At 41.7% G+C, this 12,935-nt stretch overlaps 1 protein-coding gene across 5 annotated transcripts in view; it reads right to left on the reverse strand.

Annotated features, from left to right (window-relative positions):
• The window catches only part of RABGEF1 (RAB guanine nucleotide exchange factor 1), a 68,493-nt gene that overhangs the window by 36,323 nt on the left and 19,235 nt on the right, over nucleotides 1–12,935 (reverse strand). For 4 of the 5 annotated variants that reach the window (XM_005662008.2, XM_003124438.6, XM_005662011.3 and 1 more), the window contains exon 2: nucleotides 210–398. In XM_005662008.2, the coding sequence (XP_005662065.2) occupies nucleotides 210–388 (179 nt within the window). In that variant the 5' untranslated portion in view covers nucleotides 389–398. The remainder of the gene's footprint in view (nucleotides 1–209; nucleotides 399–12,935) is intronic. The other variant, XM_005662012.3, reaches the window with a different exon arrangement.

The raw sequence follows: 12,935 nt of genomic DNA on the forward strand, positions 1-12,935 counted from the left end.
AAACACAAAATAAGCAAAAGTTAAGACAAACTGAAGCAATCACTGAAAACCTTCATTAAATGCAGACTGAGGGGGGAAAAACTTCATTTATCCTGGTATTAGACTGACTGGCGGAGACTCAAACAGAGGAGAAAAACGTATTCTGACCATGACAGAGCTACGCATCCACTTACATCACTGTCAAACCACCCCTAGTTAAATCCTTTTACCGCTCTGCCAGTTCCCAATCCTCCTGAATCTGCTTCTGCCTGGCTTTGTGGTACTCCTCCCTCCAGCACTTGGAGCAGAAACCCTGCCAAGCAGGGTTGCCGTAGTAACCACATCCTTTCTTGCATAGGAGCTCTGACTGATCCACATGAATTCCTCGGCGTTCAGACTTAAGGCTCATCTTCTCCCTGCTAATCAAAAAAGAAACAAGAAAGTGTTGTTGAAAATGAATTTCGCTAAAACAGAAGAAAAGAAAAGGAGTTCTTATTGTGGCCTGGCAGGTTAAGAACCCAGTGTAGCTCCATGAGGATGCAGGTTTGATCCCTGGCCTTGATCAGTAGGTTAAGAAGCCGGGTGCCACCACCACTGGCGCTGTGGGTCGCAGATTCGATGTTGCTTCAGCTATGGTGCTGCAGCTCCAATTCAACCCCTAGCCTAAGAACTTCCATACGCCATAGGTGTGACCGTAAAAAAGGAAAAAAAAAGAAAATGAATTCACTATCATTCTACTTACAGTGAAGGAATTAAAAACAAACAAAAAAGGAGTTCCCGTCGTGGCGCAGTGGTTAACGAATCCGACTAGGAACCATGAGGTTTCAGGTTCGATCCCTGGTCTCACTCAGTGGGTTAAGGATCCAGCGTTGCTGTGAGCTGTGGTGTGGGTTGCAGACGCGGATTGGATCCCACGTTGCTATGGCTCTGCCATAGGCTGGTGGCTACAGCTCCAATTCGAACCCTAGCCTGGGAAACTCCATACGCCGTGGGATGGCCCTAGAAAAGACCAAAAAAAAAAAGAATGAGTCTATCATCTTCTAGCTATAAGCAAAGGAAGAGAAGGAGGAAGGAAGGAGGAAAGGAAAAACAAAGTTTAAATATGGCAAAATTCCTGTCATACTAAAGAACAAACTTTTTATTCCTGCCCCAAAATATAAAGAACACTTTAGGGAGTTCCCATTGTGGCTCATCGGTAACAAAGCCAACTAGTATCCATGAGGATGTGGGTTTGATCCCTGGCCTCCTTACTCAGTGGGTTAAAGGATCTGGTGTTGCTGTGGCTGTGGTGTAGGCCTGCAGCTGCAGCTCTGACTGGACCCCTAGCCTGGGAACCTCCATATGTCGTGGGTGCGGCCCTAAAAAAAAAAACAAAACAAAACACTTTATATTTTTAAAGGAAGTATCAACTGTGGATTTTTTTTTTCCTTTTCTTTTAGGGTCACACCCATGGCACAAGGAAGTTCCAAGGCTACGGGTCAAATCGGAGCTACAGCTGCCGGCCCACACCACAGCCACAGCAACGCCAGATCCGAGCTGCATCTACAACCTACACCAATGCTCATGGCAACACTGGATCCTTAACCCACTGAGTGGGGCCAGGGTTCGAACCCTCAACCCCATGGATACTGGTGGGGTTCATCTCCGCCGCACCACAACAGGAACTCCTTAACTGTGGGTTAAAGACCTAAACATAAGATATAAACCTATAAAACTCCTAAAAGTAGACAGAGGTAAAACTTCATGAGATTGGATTTGGTGATAACTTCTTGGACATGACACCAAAAGCATGAGCAACAAGAGGAACAACAAACAAACGAGACTATGTCAAACTTAAAAACTTCTGCATAGAAAAGGAATCAAGAGAGTGAGAAAGCAACCTATTGAATGGAAGAAAATATATGCAAACCATATATCTGATAAAAGGTTAATATCCAGAACATGTAAAGAACTCCTACAACTCAACAACAAAAACAAATAATCTAATTAATAGACAATGCTCCAAAGAGGCTGTACAAATGCCAACTAATGTGTGAAAAATGCGCAATGTCACTAATCATCAAGGAAATGCAAATCAAAACCACAATGAGATAGCACCACATAACTGTCAGAATGGTTATCATCGAAAAGACAAGAAATAACAAGTGTTGGTGAAGATGTGAAGAAATTGGAACCCTTGTGCATAGTTTGTGGGAATGCAAAATGGCACAGCCACTCTAGAAAACAGAATGGCAGTTCCTCAAAAAATTAAAAACAGAATCATCATATGATCCAGCAATACCACTTCTGAGTATATACTCAAAAGAACTGAAAACAGGATCTTGAAGAAAAATTTGCACACTCATGTTCATTGAGCATTAATCACAATAACCAAGAGTTGGAAGCAACCTAAGTACCTAACAAAGGATGAATGGATAAATATAGGATGCATGGATAAAGAAAATGTGGTACATACTACGGAATATTTTTCAGTCTTTTAGACAAGAAGGAAATCCTATTACATGCTACCATATGGATGAACTTCGAGGACATGACATCAAGAAGAATGAGCCAGTCACAAAAAGACAAATAACTGTATGATTCCACCTACATGAGGTACCTGAAGTAGTCAAACTCTCAGAACCAGAAAGTACAATGACAGTTGCCAGGGGCTGGGAGGAGAGAGGCAAAGACCAGTTGCTATTCGATGGGTCTAGAATTTCAGTTTTGCCAGACAAAAAAGTTCTAGAGATCTACTGTACAAGTTGCCTACAGTTAGCACTACTGTACTATAATGTACACTCTAAAAATGGTTAAGATGGTGAAGTCTCTTAAGTTCTACATTTTGAACTTTAGAGACAAATACAATCCTCTTGAAATACTCTGTGTTCTTAGTACATTATGTTACTTGGCTCAAAAAGACAATTTCATTTCGATGATATAAAAAATAATGGAGGAGTTCCCACTGTGGTTCAGTGGAAATGAATGTGACTAGTATCCATGAGGATGAGGGTTCAATCCCTGGTCTTGCTCAGTGGGTTAAGGATCTGAAGTTGCCGCGAGCTGTGGTGTAGGTCACAGACTCAGCTCGGATCCTGCATTGCTGTGGTGTAGGCTAGCAGCTGCAGCTCCAATTCAACTTCCATATACCACAGGTACGGCCCTAAAAAGCAAAAAACAAAACAAACAAACCAAAAATCAAGTTCCCATTGTGGCTCATTGGGTTAAGAATCAACACAGTATCTGTAAAGATGCAGGTTTGATCCCTGGCCTTACTCAGTGAGTTAATGATCTGCCATTGCAGCAAGTTGTGGTGTTAAGTCACAGACATGGCTTGGACCTGGTGGTGCTGTGGTGTAGGCCAGCAGCTGCAGCTCCAATTCAATCCCTAGCCTGGGACTTCCATGTGCCACAGCCATACAAAGAAAAAAACAAAAAAGAATTCTTTGTCTCAAATGAAATAATTTAAATATTCACCAAGAAAATGAATGTAATTAAGGCATCAGAACAGAACCTAAACTCCATGAGACAGCATTCAAGGCCCTCAGCAAAACTGGACAAATTTACATGAGTCTACTATTTGCTGCCACTCCCTATATGCCTAACATATTGACAATTACTTAACGTAATTATTTCTTTTTTTTTTTTTTTTGTCTTTTGTCTTTGTTGTTGTTGTTGTTGTTGTTGTTGTTATTGTTGCTATTTCTTGGGCCGATCAAGTGGCATATGGATGTTCCCAGGCTAGGGGTTGAATCGGAGCTGTAGCCACCGGCCTACGCCAGAGCCACAGCAACGCGGGATCCGAGCCGCGTCTGCAACCTACACCACAGCTCACGGCAACGCCGGATCGTTAACCCACTGAGCAAGGGCAGGGATCGAACCTGCAACCTCATGGTTCCTAGTCGGATTCGTTAACCACTGCGCCACGACAGGAACTCCATCGTAATTATTTCTCACAAAAACCAAGGCAGATACTATCTCCATTTTATTAGATAGGAAAACTCATCACCAAGATCACAGGCTGACTGAACAATGCAGAGAGAGAGAAAGGTGCTATGAAATAGTGGGGGAGGAGAAGGAGGCAATTCTGACTTAGAGGGTGTGGGGAGACCACTAAGGCCAGGGGGTGGGGGTGAGGCTGCAGACCTTCAGGAGCCTTGAGCTGAAGCTTAGAGGGTCTTGGAGAGACAACACAAAAGAGGAAAGATATTCCAGACAGAAGAACACCTTCCACAAAAAGCTGAGAGATAGGACAGCAGGTGTAGAACATGAAGGATGCAGTAAACAGAGGCGGTGAAAGGAAGAAGGTAGGTATAAAGTTCAATTTTGAGGGCTTTTGGGGCGTGGGGCTCTTTTAGGGCCACATCCTAGGCATATGGAAGCTTCCGGGCTAGGGATCAAATCAGAGCTACAGCTGCCGGCCTACGCCAGGGCCACAGCAACACAGGATCCAAGCCACATCTTCAGCCTACACCACCGCTCATGGCAATGCCAGATCCTTAACCCACTGATCCAGGCCAGGGGTCAAACCTACGTCCTCACGGATACTAGTTGGGTTCTTAACCTGCTGAGCCACAATGGGAACTCCCTATGAGGGCTTTTTTAAACTCCAGGCTACAAAGTCTAAATAAGAGTATTCCCTTTCAATGAAAAGGGGAAACAGTGACATCTATTTCGAGCCGTAAAACTTGAAAGGTGGAGTTCTGTCTTCTAGTAAGATGAAGTGAGGAAGACAATAAATCCTCTGCCCTAAAATCTACAAAAATGTACAGGTAGACACAACTTCCTCTCTGCTCCTGGGTCAGAGAGGGAGCCCAGGAATGCGTCTGAATGTCCAGCCACCAGCTCCCCCGGCTGGGCTCTCTCAGGTCTCCTGTGCGTGTGCATAGGCTCCGGGGGCCAGACACTGGCTGGAGACAGCTGTGCACAAATCCCCTCTGTGTCTGAACACTGAAGTATGCAGGCACACAGGCGACCCCTAGAAGGAAGTTCAGGGTAAAAATTAAAACAAGAACAGAAATGAGGACAGACATGAGCGGCCCACCCAGTGTGGGAGAGACTTCACAGGGGCAGTCCAGCTATAAAACCTAGATGGCACGTGCTAAGCACCACTTTAGAGGAGGAGAACGGGGGAAGGAGACCAGAATTCCATGCATCACCGAACTCTCAGGGAGTTTACCATTTCCCCCCTCCAGTGTCATGAAGCCAACCTAGAAATGGACACCAGGGCACAGAGAGAGCTCCTCTAGTTCTGGCTCAAAGAATGAAAACGGGCACTCTTAACACTAAAAAATATGAAAATCCCTCCATTTTCTTATCTTTTCCTCCTCCTCCTCCTAAGTCAAAAGCAATCACACAGTGTCCACAGAAACAGCTAGAATGATAGACAGCAGGAGCTCAACTCTGAGCAGGGGGTAAATATCCATCTTTCTCACTTTCTAGGTGCCTATTTCTTGGCCTCAAGTGGGCAGTATTGATGGGAGTACAGCACAGAGCAGGGTAATTAACTCCACAGTTTTCCACCCAGAGGAGAGAAGAGGAGCCCCTGGGGAGGTTAAAAAGTACAGGAGACATCACTGAGAACTCAAGAAAGCAAGCTGAAAAGGCTGTCTGTGAACGTGCAGACTCACCCCTAGGCTGTGCATGCGTGAATTTGATGCTATTCAGGACCAAAGACTAAAATGCATTCTAACAGAGACCACTGCACAGGTGTCAGGCTGGAACAAGCAGGAAACAGATCAAAACAGCACTGCAAAGGCTCTGAAAGATTAACTGGCATCAACGAAGTGAAGAATAAAAACCATATGATCCTCTCAATAGATGCGGAAAAAGCCTTTGACAAAATCCAACACCCATTTCTGATAAAAACCCTTCAGGAAGTGGGCATAGCGGGAACCTACCTCAACATAATAAAGCCCATATATGACAAACCCACAGTGAATATTATTCTCAATGGTGAAAAGCTGAAAGAATTCCCACTGAGATCAGGAACAAGAGAAGGATGTCCGCTCTTGCCACTACTCTTCAACACAGGTTTGGAAGTCCTAGCCACAGCAATCAGAGAAGTAAAAGAAGTGAAAGGAATCCAAATTGGAAAGGAAGAAGTAAAACTATCACTGTTTGCAGATGACATGATACTATACCTAGACAATCCTAAAGACTCTACCAGAAAACTGTTAGAGCTCATCCATGAATTTGGCAAAGTCGCAGGATACAAAACTAATACACAGAAATCAACGGCATTTCTATACACTAACAATGAAAGAGCAGAAAAAGAAATTAGGGAAGCAATCCTGTTTACCATCGCATCCAAAAGAATAAAATACCTAGGAGTAAACCTACCTAAAGAGACAAAAGACCTCTACTCTGAAAACTATAAGCCACTGATGAAAGAAATCAAAGAGGACACAAATAGATGGAAAGATATACCATGCTCATGGACTGGAAGAGTTAATATTATCAAAATGACTATACTACCTAAGGCAATCTACAGATTCAATGCAATCCCTACCCAATTACCAAGGACATTTTTCACAGAACTCGAACAAAATATTTTAAAGTTTGTTTGGAAGCACAAAAGACCCAGACTAGCCAAAGACATCCTGAAAAAGAAAAATGGAGCTGGAGGAATCAGGCTCTTGGACTTCAGACTATACTACAAAGCAACAGTCGTCAAAACTGCATGGTACTGGCACAAAGACAGAAATATTGATCAGTGGGACAGGATAGAAAGCCCAGTATTAAGCCCACGCACCTACAGCCAACTCATCTATGACAAAGGAGGCAAGAATATACAATGGAGAAGGGACAGCTTGTTCAATAAGTGGTGCTGCGATAACTGGACAGCCACATGGAAAAGAATGAAATGAGAACACTCCCTAACACCATACACAAAAATAAACTCCAAATGGATTAAAGACCTAGATAGAAGACCAGGCACTATCAAACTCTTAGAGGAAAACATAGGCCAAACACTCTCTGACATAAACCACAGCAACATCTTCTCAGAGCCACCTCTTAGAGTACTGACAATAAAAACAAAAATAAACAAATGGGACCTAATCAAACTTAAAAGCTTCTGCACAGCAAAGGAAACCCTAAACAAAATGAAAAGACAACCCACACAATGGGAGAAAATCTTTGCAAGTGAATCAATGGACAGGGATTCATCTCCAAAATTTATAAACACCTTCTGCAGTTCCATACAAAAAAAAACAAACAACCCCATCCAAAAATGGGCAGAAGATCTAAACAGACAGTTCTCCAAAGAAGACATACAGTTGGCCAAAAAACACATGAAAAGATGTTCAACATCACTCATTATTAGAGAAATGCAAATCAAAACCACCATGAGGTACCACCTTACACCAGCCAGAATGGCCATCATCCAAAAGTCTACAAACAAGAAGTGCTGGAGAGGGTGTGGAGAAAAAGGAACCCTAGTGCACTGTCGGTGGGATTGTAAATTGGTGCAACCACTGTGGAAAACAATATGGAGATTCCTCAGAAAACTAAACATAGAACTACCATTTGATCCAGCAATCCCGCTCCTGGGCATCTATCCAGAGAAAACCACGACTCGCAAAGACACATGGACTCCCAGTGTTCATTGCAGCACTATTTGCAATAGCCAAGACATGGAAACAACCTAAATGCCCATCGACAGAGGAGTGGATCAAGAAAATGTGGTACATCTACACAATGGAATATGACTCAGCTATTAAAAGGAAGGAAATACCAGCATTTTTAGCAACATGGATGGACCTAGAAATTATCATGCTAAGTGAAGTCAGCCATACAGTGAGAGACACCAACATCAAATGCTTTCACTGACATGTGGAATCTGAAAAACGGACAGATTGAACTTTGCAGAACAGATGCTGACTCACAGACACTGAAAAACTTATGGTCTCTGGAGGAGACAGTTTGGGGGGTGGGGGGATGTCCTTGGGCTGTGGGATAGAAATCCTGTGAAACTGGATTGTTATGATCATTATACAACTACAGATGTGATAAATTCATTTGAGTAATGAAAAAATAAATAAATAAAAATAAACTGGCATCAGAACTACGGCCCACAGAAGATGGGTTGAAACCTGCAACCTGAACTTGGCAGCAAAACTAAAAACTCTTGCTCTGCGAATGACATCGCCAGGAAAATGAAAAGACAAATTACGACTGGGAGAAAATACTTGCAAATCATTGATGTGACAAAGACTTGCATCTAGAATATAGAAAGAATTCTCATAACTCAATAGAAAGGAAAACCACTCAATATTAAAAATGAGCAAAAGACGTGAACGGACTTATCCAAAGAAGACATACACACTGGGAGACAATTCTCCACAGGAGTCTCACATTTCTGTACACAAGGCCTTTACAACAGACCATCTCTTCAAGGGTGTTTGCATATCTAACATTCTCAGAAGGAACACATCACTATCTCCCTCTAGGGCAGAAGGCAAGGTTATTTACTGTCAAGTAAAAGAGATGTAATATTTTCCTCTGGTTCAAAAGTCAGGTGGGTTTGTTTGCTGCTCCTTAAGCTTGGGCTCCTCATCTGCCATTAGCCCTAAGGGACCTGGGGGCAAGGGTAGCCCATGTGAGATGAAACTTGTTTTGTTGACTAATAAAGTCCTTTGTCTTTAACTCCAGAATCTCACAACTTCTGCCAACATTCATGAAACTGGCAGGCTAACTTGTTACTTGTAAGAGGGTAAAAACTCACGTCAGTCACAGTTCTTGACTACATAGTGGTAATTAAATACATGGAAGGTTGTTCAGCAGCAGCATCCATCAGAGAAATACAAATTAAAATCACCATGAGGTGTCACTACACATCTACTAGAATAGCTAAAATTAAGACTATCAAGTGGTAGCAAGGATGCACAGCAACTGGAACCCTTCTAGTGGAACGCAAGTAGTACAACCACCACGTAAAACAATTCAGTGGTTTCGTAAAAAGTTAAATACACTTACTATACCACCCAGCAATCCTATTCCTGGTTATTTCCTCCAGAGAAATGAAGCTGATGTTACTCAAAAATCTATTTAAAAATGTTTCTAGTAACATTATTGATGATCAGTAAAAAACGGAAACAACCAAAATATCCTTCAATAGATGAATGAATAAACAAACTGTGGTACATCAGCGCAATGGAATGCTACTTAGCAAAAAGAAAAAAGGGCTGATATACCCAATAACTTGGATGAATTCTCACTTACACTGAGTGAATGAAGCCAGTTTTGAAAGTCTACATACTATAAAACCAGTATTTGTTAGGAATTAGGGTTGGAGGGAGGGTGTCTACAAAAGAAAGTTTTCCAGAGGTGACAGAACTGTTCTGTATCCTGCTTATGGAGGTGTTTACATAAATCTTATACATGTTTTAAAATTCATAAACTGTACACGCCTCCAAATTCAACTTTACTGTATCATATATATATATATATTTAAACTTGAGAGGCTAGAGTTCCTTGATGGCCTAGTGGTAAGGGATCCGGTGTTGTCACTGCTGTGGTGTGGGTTTGATCCCTGGCCTGGGAACTTTTGCATGCAACAGGTACAGTCAAAAAAAAGCCCCGAAACTTTGAGAAGGCAATTTCCAGTGTGGACTGGGGGAAAGTGCAGAATAGGAGACAGGGATAATGATCAAGAGACAATTACAATAAGAGGTTAATAACAATAGAGGTAATACAGTGGGAATGGAAAGAGGAGGGGTGGTAATACACCTTGGCAGCAGGATCTGTAAGAGTCAACTAATGAGACGGCAGGGAGACTTGCATGTTTACAAACACTCGTCTTCACCTCCTCTGTAATGGAAGATGAAAGCCCTCCAAGGACAGGACTTAGATCCATTACCCGTGTCCTTTAGTAAAGGAGGCTGAAGTAGAAAGGAAGAGTAACGGAACCTAGCCAGAGTCTGGAATGCTAAATTGATAAATTGTAAAGACTATCTACTTTCTCCTATTACAATAAAGATGCTGAGACTGAGAAGTTATGATTTGTTTCATCAAAAATTTAGTAAGTGGCAGGGACATCACAAGAGCCGACCCTTGTACTAGATCCTAAGATCTATCAAACTATTTTGAGAGTCTGAAATAATCTCACCATTATCACCCAGTGGTCCCTTTGTTCAATTCCAAGAGGAGTGGGCAAAAAGAAATACCCAATTTTTTTCCTTATATCAGTTTAGTAAGATAAAAACATTTAAACCACAAATACTATAGCACAGGTATGTTACTAAAAGAAACACATTTTGGGAGTTCCCGTTGTGGCTCAGCCATAATGAACCCGACTAATATCCATAAGGATAGGAGTTTGATCCTTGGTTTCACTCAGTGGGTTAAGGATCTGGTGTGGCTTCAAGCTGTGGCATAGTCGCAGATGTGGCTCAGATCCAGCACTGCTGTGGCTGTGGTGTAGGCCAGCAGCTGTAGCTCCGATTCGACCCCCTAGCCTGGGAACTTCCATATGCCGCAGGTTCAGCCCTAAAAAGCAAGAAATAAAGAAATAAAATAAATACATTTTAGGGAGCCTACCTAGCACATGTGCCAGCAACTTTCCCTTTCCCAGGGAACTATTCCCTAATCCATCTTCATATAAAGTGCAATGCCCTCTCCCCCATCATTTCAGGGCCACAGGTAATTGAACCAGAGGTAGATACCTGACCCAAAATGAAGTTTTGAAAATGGGACTGGGCTGTTCTCTTTGAATGATGGAGAGGCTGTGGCATGACCATCTTCCAGCAAGTGGCCTGAAACAGGATAACCAATCCGCAGAGTGAAACAGACACGTACCAAGAAGCAGAGAAAAGCGGCAGAAGAAAAATACTCTCTAGGTCCTGAGGGGCTTCCATTTCTCAATTCCAATCCTTTGCTAAGGTGTAGCTGCCTGCCTACCCTCAGATTCTGAAACGCACCCCTTGATGCTTGACCGATTTTTTTTTTTTTTTTTTTATGCCAGCTCCAGGAGAGCCTATTACCTGCACTCAAGGATTTTTCAGGTTCTATGCTAGAGCTAGAAAAACCTAACAGAATTGCTGTGAGGACCACTAAGCATGTAGTAGGAGTTATACAGGTAAAGATGAGAGCAAAATAAGAGCTAGGAGTCCATGAAGACCAATTTGACGTAGAAATGAAGATATGGAGGTCGGTCAAGTCTGTATTCAAATCTCAGCTCTGCAATGTGACTTTGGACAAATGAATACTTCCGAAGTTTCCATTCAATACCCCCCTATCTACCTTCTGCTCTTATCATTCTCTACCTTTTCACAAATCTAAGCCTCACAGGCCTCCATGACCTTCACTCTGCTTTTACACCTGTAATTGTTTGTTATCTTACATGGCCAAAAAAGGACTTTCCAGATAATTAAGATTACTAATCAGCTGACCTTAAAATAGAGCGATTATCCTGATTTTCTAGGTGGAAGTAAAATACATAAGCCCTATGTGCAGAAGAGAACAGGAACCCAGAAGAGCCAAAACAATCTTGAAAAAGAATGTAGGAAGGCTTATGGTTCCCAATTTCAAGACTTACTACAAAACCATGATAATCAAAATAAATGTGAAACTGGCACAAGGACAGATGTGGATCAATGGAATAGAACTGTGAATCCAGAAATAAACCCACACATCTACGGTCACAACTATCAAATGGAAGTCTTTTCAACAAATTGTGCTGGGACAACTGGATAGCCACATGCCAAAGAATGAGGTCAGATCCCTGCCTCTCATCATATACAAAAATTAACTAAAAATGGGTTAAAGACCTAAATGCAAAAGCTAAAACCATAAAATAAAAAAAATTAAAAAAAAAAAAAACAACCACAGGTAGAATTCCATAATCTTGGATTTGGCAAAGCCTTCTTAGATATGGCACCAAAAGCATAAACAACAAAAGAAAAGATAGATAAATTGTACTTCATCAGAATTAAAAACTTCTGTGCTGCTAAGGACCCCATCAAGAAAGAGAAAAGACAACCCACAGAAAGGGGGATAATATTTGTAAATCATGTATCTGATAAAAAAAAAAAAACTTGAATCTAGAATGTATAAGGAACTATTACAATGCAATTATTTTAAAAGATAAATAGCCCAATTTTTTAATGGGTAAAAAATCTGAATAGATACTTCTCCAAGGAAGATATACAAATGGTCAATAAGCACAGTAAACAATTTTTACATCACTAATCATTAGGGAAATAAAAATCAAAACCCTAAGGAGACACCACTTCACACTCAGTTGGGACGTCTGGGACTAAAAATTCAGATAATAGTATGTGTTGACAAAGATGTGAAGACACTGAAACCTCATACGCTGCTGGCAGGAAGGTAAAATAGTACAGCTGCTTTTGGAAACCATCTGACAGTTCCCGAAATGACTTTGCCTAGCAAGCCCACTCCAGGGTATATGCCCAAGAGAAATAAAAACATATATCCACATACAAACTTGCACATGAATGTTTATATCAGCATTATCCATAATGGTCAAAAGGTGGGAATCAACCCAAATGTCCACCAACCAATAAACAGGCAAACAAAATGCAATACATTCATACAATGAAATATTATTCAGTCATAAAGAGGAATTAAGTACGGACACATGTCACAACACACATGGACCAACCTTGAAAACATGACGCTAAGTCAAAGAAGCCAACCATAACAAGACCACACTCTACATAATCCCACTCACATGAATGTCCAGAACAAGGAAATCTAGAGAGACAGAAAGTGGAGGAGTGATTGCTTAGGACTAAGGGAGACAGGACAAAATGAGGGGGTAGCTAAAGGCTATGGGGTTTTTTTGAGGGGATGAAAATGTTCTAAAGTTGGCTATGATGATGGTTGCTTGGTACTGTGCCCTTTAAATGGGAGAATCCTATCTCAATAAAATTGCTTTTAAAATATAAAACAGAAGAGGGCAGAGTGGGAAGTCAGAGAGAGTCAAAGAACCCTGTTGGCTTTGAAGGTTG

Source organism: Sus scrofa, chromosome 3, assembly GCF_000003025.6.
Source record: "Sus scrofa isolate TJ Tabasco breed Duroc chromosome 3, Sscrofa11.1, whole genome shotgun sequence".
In the NCBI taxonomy this organism is placed as follows: domain Eukaryota; kingdom Metazoa; phylum Chordata; class Mammalia; order Artiodactyla; family Suidae; genus Sus; species Sus scrofa.